The 20348-nt window shown below is 34.7% G+C and overlaps 1 protein-coding gene across 1 annotated transcript in view; it reads right to left on the reverse strand.

Annotated features, from left to right (window-relative positions):
• Positions 1-504: 504 nt before the first annotated feature.
• Positions 505-20348, reverse strand: part of LOC115876128 (alpha-2B adrenergic receptor-like) — a 94276-nt gene continuing 74432 nt past the window's right edge. Inside the window, exons 4-5 of the mRNA XM_030891817.1 lie at positions 4625-5181; positions 505-661 (exon numbers count right to left, since the gene is read on the reverse strand). Of these exons, the coding sequence (XP_030747677.1) occupies positions 574-661; positions 4625-5181 (645 nt within the window). The 3' untranslated portion in view covers positions 505-573. The remainder of the gene's footprint in view (positions 662-4624; positions 5182-20348) is intronic.

The raw sequence follows: 20348 nt of genomic DNA on the forward strand, positions 1-20348 counted from the left end.
TTGTTTGTTTTGTATTAACACATACCATTTTTTTAAATTAAATAACTCGATTACATTTTTTCAGTTTTATACAGTTTTTTTTCAGAATATTTTGAAGCAATCACTTGTCAGTCAAATTTTAAATATATTAATTTCCTGCTATGCATTCCAGTTGTACCAACTTATTTCTTTGTAAAATAAAATAAACAATTTGAAATTAAAATGACAGATATATCTATCACTGTCAAGGATCTTGTCGTTGGACAGACTATATTATATTCTAAAAAATACAATACATTCCTATGACAAAAATAAAATTGAAATAATTCTTTTAGTTTCAAGATATTTATCGTTCACTGTCAGACCTCGAGTTTCACAATAACAAAAATAGATCTTTTTCACATTTTTTTAGTATTAGAATATAAATTAGACTATTAGAAGTTAGGTATTTTTCCTCTTTTGATTTACTCTTGTTAGAATTATTGTTTGTGCATGTTCCTACTAGTGTCTGTAGAGGGCGCTCGGTGCGCTGCGGTACTGCGCAGTTCGAACCCGTCGACTGACGCACTCGTAGCAGCACACGTAGGCTAAACATCACTTGAACAGGATGCGGCGGAAGGCGCGACGGAAGTCCTTGTTAAAGATGGTGTAGATGACGGGGTTCAGCGCGGAATTCATGTACCTGAAAACGACAGAAATCAAACGTTACATTTAACCTCCCAGAATTCGCGTCGGGTATTTCAAGACCCCGTACGAAATTTTGTAATCGCAAAACAATTTCCGATGCACGTGATCAACTTTGAGTGAAAAGCGATGGCGAAAGCGCTGCCAGATTGTGATGGATTTATGAGATGAAATTTAATTTAAAATTGACAAACAATATATGTATTTATTATATCATTTTTAAAGATTTTTACGGTTTATTTTTAATTTAACAATTACTAATAGTTTAGTATTTAATTGATTTATTTTTTTTATAGCTTATTTTACTTATTACATATTAGCAAAAACTAGTCCATTATAAAGATTATTCTAAGCGTTATTATGGGTTATTTATTTATTTATTGATGAAAGTGGTATAATGTGCTTATCTAACAAAATTACTTCTCTAACTGCAGTCAAGGGTAAAAAGGATTTGTCACGTTTTCGTTCAAAATACTTTATCAGGAAAGTTACAAGCTCTTTGCTTCGACTATTTAAGTGTTTCGGCATATTTTCAACGCACAATTTCAAGAAATGCAATACAAAAACTCGAAAATTTAGTTCTTAAAAGAACTCTTTGTGCTTAAAAGTACAATTTTTAAAAAATACTATGAAAATCGGCAAAAAACGAGAATTACTCCCAAAAATTCAACTGAGGATGTATTTCAGGAAAATAATTTTAACTTCTATAGGGTGGCCCAAAAAAGTGTGAGGGGATCGGGATAATTTTTTTAAATGAAACACCTTGTATATTATTTTCTTATTATATGGAGAGATAAAATATAAACATCTTTTGTATTTAAGTATTTCAAAATTTTTACGCAGTATTATATCCTATGACTCTTTCAACGGTAAAATACGAGAGAAAAATCATTGGGTGGCATTGATAAAAATTTACTGTGAAAAAAGCCATATAAAATATAAAACAGCGAATATCTTCGAAACCGTTAAAAATTTTGAAATATTCTAAATACAAAAAATGTTCATTTTTTAATTGTCCATCTATTGAAAAACAAATACACGGTGTTTCGTTAAAAAAAACGTAGAAAAATTATTTTATATTTTAGAAAATTTGGCGTAGAATTTTGAACATCCGAACTACGATTACCATATTTATAGCAAAGTAAGTACAGACCCTCTAAAGCCAATGACTAAAATAGTTTTGATTTCAGGACAGTTCTTTTATTTTTAATAATTTTTTCAAGCAAGTCTGAAAAATATATTTTTTTTATTTATTTATTAATATCTCTGAAACTATATTATGTAAAGTGATCTGATAGAAAGCCAAAATTTCAATAATATAGAGGGTGTTCCATTTAAAAAAATAATCTCAATCCACTCACACTTTTTTGAGCCACTATAGAAGCTAAAATATTTTCCTAAAATACATTCTAGAACATACTTTAGGTTTGCACTTAAACAAAATTCCCAAGATTTTGATTCTAGGAGCTACAGATGCCCGATGCCTGACCCCTATTGCCTGACCCTGTATAGTAATAAATCTTTATATTTAACAAATTTAAAACTAAATTTAAAAATTAGGAAAAGTGGGTTATGATATACAGGGTGGGCTACTGAAAACTTACAATGACTATAATTTTTAAACAAAAAAAGATATCAAAAAAATAAAAAATACCGCTTCTATGATATCGAAGGGGAATACATATGACGTATTTTTTGAACCGCCTCGACCTACCTCTTAAGCGGCACCCCTACTCACTCGAAAATCTTAAATGGCAACACCCCACTTGTGGCACCTTTTTGGAAAGCCCATGAAAAATGCTAAACGATTATTATAACGTTTTTAGGGTGAAATTGAAAAACTACCCCTTACACGAAAAATTAGGTGGACATTAATAAAAAAAGTAATTTTTTCAGCATAAGTTACAATTTTGGACCCAGCTAAATTAGGCAAATAAGGCATTTTTTAAACCACCCCGACGCACCCCTAGGTGCCATCCCCTCACTTCTAGTCTCATCAATGCCATTTTTAAACCATTGCCATTTTAAAGCTAAAAATAAAAAATGTAGATAATAAAAAAGGCAACACTAAGATGTTTTACTAATCGTTCAGTCTAATTTTGCGATAACGCAAATTCTTCCTTATCATCTATTTGTTTACTTTCAATAAACAGGAATCTTAAAACGGCATATCTTTGCGTTTTTGCACTGTCTTCTATCGATTTTCAATCGTTTGCAAATTTGGTGGTATTTTGAACGTTTATTTGATTCGCTTATTTGAAAGAAAAATGGTTTATACTGTGGAAGAAAGAATTCAAATAGTTTTTCTTTATGGTGCTGAAGGTATGTGTTATTTGAGAACGGCCCGTGCTTTCAATGAGAGAAATCCGGACAAAAACGTAAGTCACGTTTATGTTAGAGATTTGATTTTAAAGTTTCAAGAAACTGGGTCGGTCAAAAATAAAAAAAGGATAGGGCCCAGGGTACTGAATGAAGAAATGCAGATGGAAGTTATTGGTCAAGTATCGGTCAATCCAAAAGCATCCACACGCCAGTTGGCATCAATCACAGGTATACCTCGAACATCTGTCAGGAGAGTATTGAAAATGCACAAATTCCATCCCTACAAAATGAAGATTCTACAGGAACTTGGCGACGACGATCCAGATAGAAGGATTCAGTTCTGTGAACTAATGACGGAGGAAATTCGAAGGGAACCTTCACCCGCTAAAAATATTTGTTTTAGTGATGAATGCTCATTTTTTTTTAAACGGAATTGTGAATAAACAGAACTGCAGATACTTGAGCGATGAGAATCCGCATATTGTTGTTGAAGGACACACCCAACATCCCCAAAAGCTCAATGTTTGGTGCGGAATACTAGGCGATAAAATTATAGGTCCATTTTTCATCGACGGAAATTTGACTGGTGATTTGGTTGAACAATTTGATAGAGCCAGCCATTGTAAATGAGGTTGAAAATCAAAAAGATTTGGAAGGAAATTTAATTCTTAATGAAGACCTCATACACTTTCATCAAGATGGAGCCCCTCCGCATTATTCTATTGTCACAAGGCGGTGGTTGGATAGATATTATCCACGGCAATGGATTGGTAGAAGGGGTCGCGTGGGGGTCGAGTGGCCGCCAAGGTCACCTGATCTCACTCCTTAAGACTTTTTCTTGTGGGGTTACACTAAATCCATAGTCTACAAGACAAAACCAGGTTTGTTGCAAGAATTGCGGCAGAGGATAACTGAAGCATGTCGAAATATTCCGAGAGAGAATTTCCAAAATGTGAGAGAAGAATTTGAAAGTCGTTTGTATATTTTATGGAACAAAATGGCTGTCATTTTGAGCAATTGTTAAAATAAATTATCATTTTAAATTTCTTTCAAATTGTCACACTTACATTTCTTATCACTACTTACCAGGAATTGTTGAAAGAAGACAGAAGTTGAAATCTGTATGACCATCGTTTAGCAATTTCAATTAGCTTTCCAAAGAAGTGTCACAAGTGGGATATCGCTATCTTGAGATTAGAAGTGAGTGGGTGGGACCTAGGGGTGGGTCGGGGTGGTTTGAAAAATACCTCATTTGCCTCATTATGTCATATGTATTCCCCCTCGATATTATAGAAACGGTATTTTTTATTTTTTTGATATCTTTTTTGGTTTAAGAATTATAGCCATTGTAAATTTTCAGTAGCCCACCCTGTATAGTTTGTTGCTTGTTTACACAAGCTGGGAAGAATGCACACTAAGCAATTTGTACCACACCGGTATAAAAATGTAATTTTTTTTTCCGAAAGGATATTTTATACGATTCTCAGAAGAAAGGTGTCCTATATAAAAATTCGATTTTTCTGTGTCCAACTGGTCCACCATCAACAATCATACAGCAAGGTACTAAATTAAAAATATATAAGAAAAAAAGAAATGTGTCTCATTAATTTACAAATTATGAAAAACCAACAATACTCACCCTAACCAGAAGGCTGTGGAAAACGCAATAGGCGGTATCCAATAGGCCAGTCTAAGTATGTACATGAAGAAGAACGGCAACCAACATGCGATAAACGAGCCCATAATCAGTCCCAGTATGAGCGTCGCCCGCTTCTCCTTCTTTCTCGCTATCCGCCGTTTTTCCCTTTCGGGGTCGCGCGGTTTCTGCACCCGCGGCACCACGTGTTCCACCACCGCTTTCACCTCACCGTCGCCGCCCTTGGGCGACTTTTTGCCGCCCGCGCCGTCAGTCCGGCGGTTTTTGGCGGCGGCCGCGTGCTTCGCCCGCCCGAAGATCGGCTTGCAGAGGCGTAGCTTGAGCGGTTTGACGGCGGTGCACTGGGCCACCACGCCGCTGTCCGAGCTGCTCGGGTCGAACTCGCTCACCATATCGGTGTCGATGCCCATGGAGGGTTGGCGAGCGCGCGCCAGGGCGGCCGCTTGCTGTTGGAGCTCGCCGTTGACGGAGAGCGTGGAGCCGCGGAATTGGCAGGCGGCCAGGGTGTTGCCGCTGCGGGCGGCTGGGGCGGAGATCACCTGGAAAATGGAAAGATAATAATATCTTTTAATGGCATATTTTCACAAGCGTTTATTCATACCCGTCACAATTCTTCGATTCTCGGACGGCAAAATCATACTTAAAAAAAATTACGAAAAAAAGTTAATACTATAGGCTTGGTGCATTCTCCGTCGGTGCTGCCACCGCCCGGGAATATCGTAAATAACGAACACATACAAATACATGGGTTTAAATGGCAAAAAAAATAGTATATATAACAAAAAAATAAAAATGTAAATAATTTGATAGCTTCAGAAGGTCTAACTTGCATTATAGTTTATTATTCCAGTTAAAAAAAAATAGATCAGTTCAACTACGTTAGTGGAGCATAATTGGAGCTATTTCGCCTATAACAAAATTTTTTAAAGGTACATTATTATAATTTTAGAAGATGTTCATAAAACATTTAATCACTAGTTGATTAAAAAAGTATACCATTAATATTGCAAATTATATTTCATTCTGTCATAGTATATGTCTATTTAATTTTTTGATTATGTAACGCGCACTTTGTTTACTCACTTGTTTTGTCGAACTGCTTCAATTCATTTTTACTATTGATCAAATCGGTGTAAGAAATTATGAAGCTGTAAAATATTGTTTCGGGAGAGTTGAATATCCGGAAAAGTTGAGTTATTGAATGTTATTGCACCCAACAACGCCCTAATTACGCTCTTCTTTACGTGTTAACATTTTTTTGGGCAATTTTATTAACATTTGAAATTGCACAACACAACAAGACGCCTAGTTCGATTTTTTTTTCACTTATTTTTTACTACCCGAAACAGCGTTACATCACACAAACCTCGTACCTGAGTGTTTTATAATCTCAATAAATGCCCTAGCAAAAAAATAAAATACTTAAATATTATGACAAAACCCCGATTTCAATATTATTTTAATGTAATCGACTAGACGGCGCGGCGGCGGCGCGGCGTCGTGAACTATGTGTTGATCATTTCTGACTTCTGCCGTAGAGTGCGCTGCGGTCGGAATTTGTTGAAATCAACCGAAATGCACCAAGCCTATATCAATTAAAACCGTCAATTTATGACGCACTGAAAATAAAGGAAGTAGCCTAGAACAATAAAATAATTAGTTGCACGAATAAGATTTGATTGCTTTCGTTTAAATTTTTTTTATCATTCTTGTTTTTTTTTAATTTTTATATGATTTTGCCTTGACATACGATGCGCGAACATTGAAGACAAATTATAAAAGGGAACCAATAAGGGAATTCCCTGAGATTTTTACCTCGGAATTTAATTACTTTGAATGTATTAGTATGAAACGTTCTGTATTGTGTTAAATAGATAAAATACTAAAATATTTACGCATTTTTTCTTGTTGCTTCTAATTTTTTATTTTAGTATTTTTTTGTAAATTAGTGAAGTTTTTTCTTTTTAGCTGATTTTTTTTTCAATTGTTTTTTCAAGTATATTTATTCAAGTAAACGAATCCAATGCATAAGCTATACCTATTCTACTCATATTCTCATTATTAAAGTTTTGATTGATATCGAATTATACCGGGTGGCGCCTCTCATACGATGTTGTGTCTCCAAGGACAACGACAATAATTTGTATTGAAATAAAATTTTGTGTGCTTTGTAAGTTAATTTAAAGCATTTTCTAAAATTATATAGAATTCCACAACCCTGTAGTTACCCTCCCCAAATAAGTTACACATTAAAGTTGCGTTTCTTTTGTAATGGTAAATTAACACCCCATATATTAATAGGTTCTCGGATTCTAAGAAAGAAAATAAAGGTGAGTTTCATTAGAAAAACAAATTCCTAAAATGTATAGCTTTTGACATATTAGACACTTCCTAAAAATGAAGAAAACAAATGTAAAAAAGCTCACTAAATTGAAAATTACACTGTATAGCTTATATGTAATTAAAATAACCATTACGTTAACCAGTGCGTTAAAACTAAAATAAAAAAAGTTTTAAATAATTATTTTAAAGTAGATATAAAGAATTTGCTGTTTAAAAATTTAGGGGATTTTTCTTATCTTATATAATTAGGGAACTGTTATTAGGCAGTAATTCTTAATCTAAAGTTTAATTTTATCAGTTCAGATCAAACAGTCATACGAGACGGTCGTGCTTTCGTTTCGTTTGTGGACCGCCGGTATTGAACGTTTGTTTTGTTTTGTTTTGTTTGGATTTGTCGTGTGTTGTTATTCGGTCTTGACCCGACCCAGTTCAGTTCGCTAGTTTTCGCTGAACGTGCGTTTCTGCTTTATTTTATATAATTATTTTTATATAGATATTTTTTTAAACGTGACCTAGCTTCGTTGACATTGACACTGTTTTTATTATTGAACTATACTGTCGTGTTTAATTTAATATTTTCCGATTTTGCTGTTCCTTTACACTTCCAAATGGCAGATTTTAAGTGTGATTCGTGCCAAAAAACCATCTCGGAAAAGGACAAATATAGACTTCGTTGTAGTGGGGAGTGCCGCCGCAATGTTTGTGATTCTCCCACGATGAAGTATCTCCATGACAAAGTTTCACAGCTTCAGAAATCACAGATCCCTCTAGAAACTGTTGAAGGTCTGGGAACCTGTTTAAAAAGGAACAACGACCTGCTTCCAGTCATAACTGAAATCTATGACATATTGAGTTATCATGACTCCAAATGGAAGTCTTTATACAAAAAAATGGATGATATTCACTGCCACCACTCCAAAATTTCGGAAAATGGTCAACAATCTTTATTTCATTCGATCAGTGAAATAAAACAAGAAATACTCAACCTATCATCCATTTTTATGGACTTTCAGGATGAGTCTGTTAGGGTCCAGGTTCATGACTCTTCAAAGGTAGATCTTTTGAAGGAAGTCAGTGAGCTGCGTAGGAGCGTAAATCAGATGGCAACCACAATAGAAAAGTTTGCTGCCCAAGGCAAGCAAAATAATAGGAGTAGCCCACCAGCAATAAAAAAGTCAACTTCGACTCAGACAGATTGCCAAGCCTCAGTGGGTGTCACTTCTTCTAAAGTCAGTACTCCCCCACCTCACAAACCCTCCATTAGAAAAGCCTGGCATTATGTCGTTGTGTCCAATATCCCATCTCCCTTTACGGCAAACCAACTGGCTCACTATATCAAGGATAAACTTGGAACTTCGGACTTTATTCGTTGCTTTCCTATGCTTAATAGTGAGGACAGTTCACTCTCAAAATTCAAAGTTGGAGTGCAGAATATAAGGCACCTAGAGCGGCTGCTTGATATAAGTATGTGGCCCCCAGGAATTGAAGTAGTCAATAGCAATGTCCAACCATCTTTGACTCCCTCGGAGGTATCGCCGCAAAAATCAAGATCTTCTGCCATGGGATTTCAACAGCCTAAGATTTCCACTTTGGAGAAACGAAGCCTTCCACAATCTTCCAATTTACCTACAGATCTAGCCAAGGAGGTCAAATACGTTAAAATTGGTTCAGACAGGGAGGCTATAGCTGCGAGTAAGTCCTTTGGGCAGCAGGAGGCGAAAAATATTATCAATAAGCATCCAAGGGAAGGTGAGGTGCTGAGTTTGGACCCAATGACTCCACCTATTGTGCGGTTATCGCGTGAATCGGACACGGCCAATGGACGTTATTTGTTGGCGAGACTAAGGGACCCTTCGATATTGAAAGCTGTCAGGCTATTCCTTGCGTACCTCCATGACCAACCCCCCAGTGCGTGTTTTGAGGGACACACCAACACCAGCATCAAGTTGGCGCTAGCATCGGAAGGTCTCCCATGCGACATGGACTCCCTGCGCAAGTTGTTTTATCGCTTCCACGACGCGTATGGCATTGGCGTGGCTGAGGTTGAGGCAGATCTCTCCGCCTTCAGGACCTTTTTCTCATCAGAGAAGCTATTTCACCTTCAGAAGTCTAGGGAAAGCCACAGCAAGTATTTTTCCAGTGGCTCTCCATCTAAAAATAAAAATTTTTAATTCATTTGACGCGAACAGAGGATCAAGCACCCTCTGATAAATCGGACGATAGCAAGCTAGGTATTTTTCTTATCAATGTTCAGTCCTTAAGACACAAAACAGATGAATTATTTCTTTTATTGGAACAGCTCAAATTTCCTGAAATCATTGCCATAACGGAACATTGGTTAAATACCGATGAGCCCGTGTTTGTGAAAAATTACACAACAATAGCTAGATTTAATAGAAGTAATTTATCTCATGGAGGTACTATGATAATGTCTACCAACAAAAACCTTACGGCAATAACAAAATTTGATCACTTATTAGCCGAGAAAATGTTTGAATTTTCTATCATCTACCACATTGCTTATGACCTCTATATTGTTTGTATTTATAGAACACCTGACGCAGATATGCATATGTTCTTTCAGAAATTACTGAGTTTGCTAGAGTCCCTGCCTGTGAATAGCAGGTTGATCTTGTGTGGTGACCTTAATATTGACTTCTCCAGTGTGTGTGATGCTCGGGAATCTCTCCAGTCTATCTTCGAGACTTTTGGTGTAGTAATGCATGTTAATGCACCAACAAGAATCACTAGAACTTGTTCTAGTACTATAGACTATGTCGTGTCATCCTTTGATCCAGAATTGGTTGACTGTACTGTGTTGAACTCAGGCTTCTCTGATCATGAAGGAGTATTAACAAAATTCCATAAAATCCGAGAGTAGAAACACTTTCGTAAATTAGGACGTATTTTTTCGGAAAAAACTTTATAAATTTTAAGCAGCTTTGTCTAACAACAGATTGGCATGTCATCTCTGGTGATGTAGACACTGAATTTTCCCAGATTTACACAAACATTATCTGGTCTGGCATCCAAAGCCTTTCCTCTCAGGCCTGTCAAATTAAAACATCATAAACCCTGGACTACTAAGGGCCTACGTACATCTGCAAAAACATGCGCTCTTTATCTCACCTAAAAAATTTCGGATAGTGTCTTCTTTTCACGAGTACGTGAAACTTTACAGGAAAAAATTCTACCATAAGACTATAAAAGCCGCCAAGGACATCTATTAATAGGAGGTTGACTGAGTCCGGTAATATTGCCAAAGAAACATGGTCGATTGTGAATGACTTGAGGAGTAAGGTTTCTTCGTCCAACATAACCTCAACTTCACTCTGAGGACCTAAACAATTACTTTGTAAATGTGGCGAAGAATACAGCGAATACTTCACCCTCCCTTGATCCCTATCATTTCTCTCTGACTATAATGTTAATTTGCACAGTTTCTTCCTTACGCCTGTGGGTTGGCAGAGCTTCGCAATACATTAAATGATATTAAAATAAATCTTCAAAGTAGGGACTGACGGACTTATTTCCTTAAAATGTTCTTAGTATACGGAATGTACATTAAACCATCTTTCAGCCTTAATTAATATGTCATTTGAAGATGGTGCTTTTTCCAAATTGCCTTGGTCGGCGATAATTATCTTTGCATAAAAGAGGTGATAAAGAGCAAGCTTCCAACTATCGTCCAATTGCACTCCTTCCCAATGTTACTGAAGATCATGGAGAGACTGGTTAAAAAAGAGGCTTGTATCATTTCTTCTAAAAATACAAAATACTCACCCCTTTCAGTTTGGGTTCTGAGTAACAAATGTACAAATGACGCTATGTTTTCGTTGCTTCAATGTATACTCCAGTCTGATCAACCGTCTCGTTACAGCAACAATTTTCTGTGATTGAAAGCTTTGATTGTGTTAATCATAACATCCTAACTAACAAATTGCAGCATGGTATCAGGGCTCTCCTCATATCCCACTAACAACAGAAACGGTGTGAGTGGCTGATAAAGACCGTGTCTCTTGCAAGTCAATAGAATGCGGAGTGTCCTCAGGGCTCAGTGCTAGTCCTATTTTTGTTTCTGTTGTTTATCAACGATATTGCTAGTCTGGACATCAGTGGTAAAATCTGTCTCTTCGCGGATGATACCTTGTTTCACATGGAGCAGCCCGGACACCACGGCACTTCATAGAACAATTTCCAGTGACTTAATTAACATAAAAAACATGGTGCGATTCTAATTATCTGTGTCTCAACGTCTCTAAAACTAAAGTCTTATCATATAAAAGCATGTTGCTACCTTTTCAACTTGATAATACCACCATTGACGTCGTTGATTCTGTGAAATTTTTAGGCCTTGCTGTGGACAACTATTTAAAATGGGATTTGCACATCGATGCTTTAGCTAAAATTAAGTTTCTTGCCTGTTTCCTGCACTTAGATCGTTGTTAATGTGCTTTAATTTGTCAACATCTAGGACAGTCTATTATGCTCCATTTTGAGTCGTCTCCGATACGCACTTCCATTCTCAGTGTTGTGCGACTCAATTTGAGCTGCATCTTCAAATTACAAAAGAGAGCTAAAGATATTCACTGAGGCTAAACCAGTCGTGCTCACTGCCGGGACTTTGTTTAAAAGATATAAAATATTAACTCTTTCCTTCTATTCATACTGAATCCGTCTGCCTAGTTCGCAAGCACGTATCGAGTATTTCTAGGGCCAGTTCATGGCTATCCAATTAGGAACGCAGAGCATAACATGTATCTGCCAACCCCTCACTCTGAGTTAGTAAAAAGAGTTCCATATTGTACAATGCAAAAAAATACAATCATTCGCCATCTGAAATTAATTCATTTCTATCCTTTCCTGCATTTCGCAAGAGCTTTGAGATCTACTTACTGGAGAAAGCCTTTTACGCGGTTAACGATTTTTTTTATTAATATCTAGGGTTCTAAATTTAACACACATCTACTCAAATTTAAGAAATGATTTTGTTTTCTATCCATTTAAATTTAGTATTGACATTATATACAGTTGTTTATTTACATGTATGTTTATATTTTATTTTATATTTAATTAAATAAATTTTTGACAATGTACAATTTCTATAATTGTATAAAGTATTGTTTTAGTTTTGTATGTTTGCTGTTAGTTTTATATGTTTTTCTATTGTTAAGTGAAGTTTTGTATGTTTTTTATATTCTTTTTTTTTAAGCTTTGTCAACAAAATTGTAAAATTTTTTTATGACAATAAAGCAATTTCTTTCTTATGCAATGTCGCTCTTTCAGAAAGTCAAAGGTTTTAATAGATGTATCTATGATGAAAAACTAAATGATCTAGAGGTAGTAATAAATTTTGACATTTTAAATAGTTTTTTTTACTATTTTTGCTTCTGATGAGGGAGGAAAATATATCCCCTAAAACGTAAAATATTTTTGTTAGATTATTTTTTTTTACAAATAGAAAACACTCACAAGCTGGTTTCCGTTTGAATTCTAGAAGGCACTGGAATTGTTCAAAATAAAAATACCTTTTTCTACATACTATCCAGACTTTCATTTACTAGAATATTAGTAAATAAACCGATAGAGAAGATTTTAACAAAAAACTGTTTCTATTATTTATTTTTCTATTATTAAACATGACAAAATAGGCAAATAAATGTCAATATTTCCCTAATATAAGCAAAATAGCAGAAGCCTAAATAAACCAGCGTTATTTATCAAACGGCGCAGTTTAAATTAGTCAATTTTTAGTCCGAAATGAAATATAAATCAGAACCGGGTTCAATAAATAACAGCGAGTATTGCCGCGACCCGACACTACGGAATTATTTATAAAGGCCGCGCTGTAGCTTAAATGGCTTTTTAATGTCAAAATTGTAGTAATTTTTGGGCCCGTGTTGATTCTAAAATACACACAACTGAGCATGTTGCAATCGTTCATTTTAACTATGGCGCGTCTAGGTGTTCAGTTTTGTAGTGTTTGTTAAATAGAAGCATGCTTTTTACTCAGCTTTTTTATCTTTATTGGCTTAGTAATTTAATGTTTTGAATATTTTGATCACAGCCTATTCATTTATTATATGAAACTCTGTGTACCTACCAATAATCCCTGCACTGGATTTATTTAAAAAAGTTTTTTCTACAAACGTCAGTAAAAATCTAATTTTTAACGCATGCTGTCAGTGCCTAAAATATGACATGTCACTGATGTAGTCATTTCACTGTGTGCCATTTACTTTTAGCACTGGTGCTAAGAGTAAGTCACGTGATTTACTTTAACACTAGCGATAAATAAAAAATAAGAAAACGTCAACGTAAAAATAATTATTTACTCAAATTAAATGTACAATTAATGAAATTACAATTGAATGTTATTATTTGCAATACCCTTTTATTTTGTAAAGAGTCTTCTATATAACCCTCTGCTACGGGACTGACTTCCATCCACCGTGTCGCATAATTGTATTAAGATTAGCCCCAGAATCTGTTATCAAATTAGCCGAGGATATTCGGAAGCAATGTCCAGTATAAAGATGAGAATCGGGCAAATTTAGAAATTTAGCAATATTGGCATTTACCAAATGTGTTTATTCCAACTGGAGTCGTGGCACATTTATACATTATATTTTTGAAACTTAATACACTAGTCTTCTATGCATCAAATATCTTTTTGGCGTACAAAGCATTTTTTTTACTTCAACCAGTGCCATCCAAGGGCCGGGTTTTACATTGAATATTTTGGAGCAGTGGTACACGATGGGGCAAACCGCTGCCAAAAATGGTGTACACAAATACCAATTTTGGAAAAAAAGTTCAAAAACTACCAAATTATTTCCAAAAATACCAAATTAGAACCAAAAATACCAAATTAGTACTATTAACCAGTCATTGGGGATCAAAAGAGGCTCAGTTCGAAGCTTAGCTTAGTCCCTAATAAAATCCATAAATGTGCATTTCTGTTGTCGGCGCGCCAGCCTGCCAAGATGCGCTCAACACGTATGCTTAACAGTCTGAAAACTATGCAGCTTAATGCAAAAATTTGAAGAAAGTTTAATTAAAGAGAATAAAATTTACGATAAAGGTTCTATGAAAATTTTCGTTAAAGTCGACAGCGAAGCATAGTCCTGGAAGCTCTATTCTTTGCGTAAAGTATGATATAGTTTCGAAATCAAATGTCGATTAGTTCGCTAAACTAGTTTTAGTTTACTTCAATTTGTCATAAAACAGTGGCGTATCATTAATTGCTGATTAATTTATGAATAATTAATTGTGGTGCTGGACAGCATTCATTGCGAACTTACCACCAGATTCAGCATTGGTTGTACCAAAGATGCCGAAGAATTGGATTGAAGAAACAAAACAGGCATTACTCCGTCATAACGTTGACAGATCCAGCTCCAAATTCTATTGGCATTTTTTATCCTGTAAAATGCAAAACCAACAACTGTGGGTGTGTCTGCGGATGCAGAAAATTAGATTAAAATGTTCAATGATTTGTGCATACTGGTAATGGGAAATCCCGTGACAACGTCGAAGTGTCATTCGACGAACTGATGAAGACGAGTTGAACTTGCCTGTAGATATCACCTGGCGGCTGAAGATAAAGAGTTGGACGAATTGAGAGATCACCCTGATGAGCCAGCACAGATGACACGATGGACATCAATGAGCCAGGTCCGTCGGGCTTGTGCAGATAAGTTAAAGTGTTTAATTTACCTAGTGGAGTATGCCTCCGGGGAGACCACGTTAAAATAAATGCTCCACGTATTTTTACCTCTTGGAAAAGTACACATTTTCAATAATTAAAATTAATTGCTCATAAATTAATGAGCGAATTAATGATACGACACTGTTTCATGACAAAATTGAAGAAACTAAACTAAAACTAGTTTTAGTGAACCCTAATCGACATTTGATTTCGAAAATCGACTATACTACATATTATCATACTTTACGCAAAATTGTAAAATTTCCAGTGATTTTGTGCCTAAACGGTTAACTTTAGCGAAAGTTTTCATAGAACCTTTTACATAGGAAATTTTACTCTCTTTAATTTCGCTCTCTTCAAATTTTTGCGCAAAACGCATAGTTTTCGAGATATTTACGAAATACCGATTTGGGGCGCCATCTTGGCAAGATGGCGGCGCCATGCCAGCGGCAAGTCTGGAAATGTGCATTTTATGGATTCTAGTTAGGGACCCCAAAACCTATAAACCTGCAAAATTTCAAAACTTCCGGACTTTTTTCCAAGCAAAAATCCCCAATGACTGAACTACAAAGTCTGTCTTAAGCAACATGTTTAAAAATTTGTTTGCTGGCATTGATTCTGGCCTCGATTCTGGCTTATTCTCATCAGGTCTATTCTTGGGGCCCATTTAGACAAACCATCGTTTCCTTAAGAGCTTTCGATATTATATTTCCATTTCCTTAAGAGTAGAATTTATTTTTTCTAATATCGAAATAAAGTTATTATAAGAGGTTACCAGCCTTTTAATTTTTTTCTTTTTTTATTCCTTTGCGAGCGGCTGTGGCTTTTTGTAGTAGACTTCCGAATTCGAATTATTGCTTGTTGACGGTAAGGTTGAAGCGGCAGCTGATAATGGTAGTAAAGGAGTAACATCGGGAGATAATTATTATTGTTTGTGGATGGTATGGCTAAAGTGATGGCTGATAAGGTTAGTTCCGAGTCTCGTTTAGTTGGGGGGATAATTACAGCTTTAGTGTTTTACATTAGATTTTGATTACAGGGAGCTTCACATATTAGATTAGGGGGTACAATTTTGCTACATGAGGATTTGCATGCCTCTGTAATTTCCTCGGTATTTTCCGTAGAAGGCTCGTTAGAAGGCTTTTTTAGAAATGAAGTTATTTTTGGCTGTACCTCAGAGGTATTTGAAGAATAATTGCTTACCTCTGATTTAACCTCGGATTTAACACTGTGATTAGTACTAATTTTTGGTATAAATAATTTATTTGTTATATCAAAATGCTTTATCAAGTGTGTTTGAAAATTTGAGCTTACCCTGCGTGCCTTTGTAACTTTTTTTGTGGGTTTTGTAGAAGGATGACATTTTATTTGTAAAGTTACTTGCTTTTTACAAAAGCAGGTTATTTTGCATTTTAAAGTCGATCCCGAAATCGAGGTTGCCTCGAAGTTTGCAGTAGAGTTTGGAAGTAAAATTGATGTGCTAAAAATAATGTTATTAAACAGACTATTGCAGTTTAGAGTGCTCCAGAGTTCATCACCAATTTTTGACTTTAACCATTGCCTTAGTATTTTAGAAACTATACAAAATAATATAGAGATTGGGTATAATCAGTTTCCAAAACATGTAGAGTGGTATCTTCTGAAAGACTTCCAGAACTAAACGATTTTGTCAAAGCACCTTTAGATTCAGATATTTTTCAGTATTACCTTTAGATTTACTTGGGGTTAGAAATATGGATATTTTTCAGTATTAGCTTTAGATGCAAATGGGCTAGAAATGAGGCAATCAGCTTCCCGACCGTCGTCGCCACGTGCGTCTAATCCAGCCTTGCCAGATGTCCAACAAAATACCTGTTTAATACCAGTTTAATACCAAATAAAACCAGCTTATTACCAAATAATACCAGTATATTACCAAATAATACCAAATTACTACCAAAAATACCAAATTAGTACCAAAAAAATACCAGTATTACCAAGTGCTTGTACAATAAATACCACTAGCGGTTTGCCCCTTGGTGACCACTGACTTTTCTGAAAATAAAAATTATTTTCAAAATCTCCATTTATTTCTAAACATTTTTTATCTCTTTACTTTTTTCATCTGACGGATAGTTTTTGCTTATAAAAAAATAAAGTTAGCCCTATACCGCTCAAAAACTGAGGCGGTGACTGTTGTGTGTGTTTTTTTTAACTCAAAAATTATTAGATATAAAATAAAGTGGTTTCTAAAAATGTCATACTATACTGGGTGTTCCACTTAAAATAAGAAAGATGCTACATGCGGTGACTGTTGTGTGTGTTTTTTTATCTCAAAGATTATTAGATATAAAGTGGTTTCTAAAAATGCATTACTATACTGGGTGTTCCATTTAAAATAAGAAATATGCTATCACTTTTCAAATGATGTGGCAACACTGTAATGCTGAAAATATTTTAGAAAGATGGAGTAGGTGCCTTTATGTAAAAATCCAAATTTAAAAAAAAATGCTATCACCAGTTCTCCATAAACGTCTAACGTGCAATCGCCGTGAATCACCCTATATATTGTATATATCGTATACTCGATGAAATTTACATCAGGTGTTGTATTACCTATAGGCAGTGATAAACTGACATCAGAGAATGCTCCAGATTTAGCGCATATCTAAAAAAAATCCTTTTGCGTGTTAATCTAAACCGTATGCTAATTTCATCTTGGTCTAACAACATCGCCCTAATCCAATTCCCTATTTCAATTTTAACGAACCCGTCTAAAACACCAGATCCACCACGCTTTGCCATCATCCCATCCTTCTTTATCTCGCTACCTTTATCTCTGTCCCACTCCCCGTTTCGTTTTGTTTTGTTTTCGGGTCCAATCTGGACGCCTCCTCGCAACTAAAACAATATTTCGTCTGATTAAAATTCAAAATCCGAAACTGAAAATTTGCATTTTTAAATTCATTTAGCGACGGGGCTCGCTAGCTCAACAAGTATCTACGTAGGTTTATTATTTTTTACAGTACTTTTTTAGTCTTTTAATTAAACAAGGAATCGCCGAAGATGTTTCTCAAAGTTTGAGGTTTTTTGTTACTCGCAATACTAGAAAGTTAAAATTTTATATTGAAGGATTGATTTAATTTCAATCTTATTTAGAGAAAAATTGATAGAGAAATAAAAAAAATCAAGGAAGCAGTAGGGAAAGAGGGATACATCCTCTATTATACAGGGTGGTCCGAACTGTATTCCGAAAACTTCGGCAGTACATTCTTCAAATAAAAATAAGTAAAAATGTTCATACAAATGTATGTCCTAAAATGCTTAGTTTCGGAGATACAAGATGTAAAAATTTAATTTTTATTTCGATTTTTTCGTCAATATTTGGATGAAAATTGATGTCTGGGAGTTTTCGACATGAGAAATTTGATTTTGATGTCAATATGACTCCTATTTGTAGGGGGCGACACCTACACGTGTTTTAACTGTTTTGAAGAGTAATAACTTTTCGTCCGTACCTGTATAAAACTACTGAGTGAAAAAATATACATCTCCGTGACTTTTTACGTAAAAAATGTCTCTTGATAAAAATCGCTACGAACAACCGTTCTCAAGATATTTAGAATGGAAATAGTCAATACATGATATTATTGACAAAAAAAAAACACATTGAGTAGAAAGTTAATTGACTGAAATAATAAATTTGGGAAATTTTTATTTTTTAAAATTAACCATATTTTTTCTGTGAGAAAATGACAATGAAACAGTTTCTCTTGTACTTTTGACACAAAAACATTTGAAATTTACGATTTCAGTCTAATAACTATTTAGTCGAAGTGTTTAATTTATGTCAATGATGGTACAAGTATTGATAATTTTGATTCCATATATCCCGAGAACCGATTCGATTTCTAACAAGATACCTTTTTTAGGTAAGAAAGGTCGCAAACGTATATTTTTTTACTCAGTAGATTTATACAGGTACAGACGAAAAATTATTACTCTTCAAACCAGTTAAAAAACATGTAGGTTGCGCTTCTACAAGTAGAAGTCATATTGACATCAAAATCAAATTTCTCATGTCAGAAAACTCCCAGACACCAATTTTCATCCAAATACTAACGTTACTTCAGAAAATATTTGGAAAAAATCGAAATAAAAATGAAACTTCGACACCCAGTATCTCCGAAACTAAGCATTTTATATTATTCGAACTTTTTTACTTATTTTTATCTATAGAATATGCTGCCGAAGTTTCCGGAATACAGTTCGGACCACCCTGTATAAATACAGGGCGCTTCTCACACGCCGTGAAAGCTCCAAGGAGAAAGGTAGTTTATATCGAAATTATATTTTGGCAACATATGTAGGTTAACTGAAACCATTTTATAAAAATATATAGAATTATACAGGTTGTCCCCCAAAAAAGTTTCACATCAAAGTTTTGTTTTTTCTAGTGGAACACCTTATATATTAATTGATTTTCAGATTCTAGGAAAAAAATAAAGGTGAGTTTTATTAATAAAGAATATATCTAAAATCTAAGGATTTTGACATATGTCACATTTTGTGAAAATGAAGAGTAAATTTTAAATTTCGATAACAGTTACCTAAATTTTAGTTGACCCTGTATACATTACAGTAATCATTGTATGTTAAAGCAAATTGAAATTTGACCCGAAAAGTTATACAGGGCGAGACAAAATTAACATGGAACATTAGTCACTTTTAAAAGCAAGTTACTTCTTTATTTTAAGTGAAACACCTAATATATCATTCCGGTGTTCAATGGGGAATTTATATATCTTGAAAATATTATTAAGGTTCCCTACCCGTCAAACAATATGATTTTGCGTCAGTAGATCTTTATTATTTAAAAAAATCTAGGGTGGCTGTGATATACCTTTTGTTAATTTAACTAAAATTAAGGATTGTAGAGTAAAATACCCAACAATAATAAAAATATATATGTTTAATAGTTATTAATGATACAAGTTCGATACGAACATCATAATGAAACGCGTGTAACGTTAAGTCACGAGGCGTTAGCCGAGTTTAGTTACACAAGTTTCATTAAAAAGTTCGTATCGAACGTGTATCATTCAAAATTTAATCTACGACGCGACTCGAGGGACGATCCAAAGAGATTTGATTTAATTTAAAATATCAGAGATACCCTCATAAAAATTAAAATTAAAAATTATCAGGTGCCCATATTAGTCGACAGCGTGGGAAGCGTGCTTGTTGATTTTTTCCATTTTGACTTGATGTTCAATTTTGTGCTAAACGTTCAGTTTTAGCAAAAAACAAAAAATAATGTTAATATGGGTGATTCTGATTCTGAAAGTGTCCCTTCGGATATTGAAAGCATTGCGCAAAACGTTCTCGATTCCCTACGTCCCGAAAAATAAAGACAAACATACGAGCAAGCCTATGTAAAACTTGAATACTTGAAGACTGGTGTTTCTTATTTTAAAATGTGGGTGTTATTATGAATTTATAGTAGTACTAGTGCTATTATGAAAGCCATAATGGACATCCAAATGAAAATGTTAAATGTGTCATAATGACACTGTCGTAGAACATATTTTAATTATTACAGAATTAAAACTAGATATAAACCTATAATTATGTGACAAAAATTAGCTAGATGAAATCAAATGCTGAAAATGC

Source organism: Sitophilus oryzae, unplaced genomic scaffold, assembly GCF_002938485.1.
Source record: "Sitophilus oryzae breed Bouriz unplaced genomic scaffold, Soryzae_2.0 scaffold_1400_pilon_pilon, whole genome shotgun sequence".
Classification (NCBI taxonomy): Eukaryota; Metazoa; Arthropoda; class Insecta; order Coleoptera; family Curculionidae; genus Sitophilus; species Sitophilus oryzae.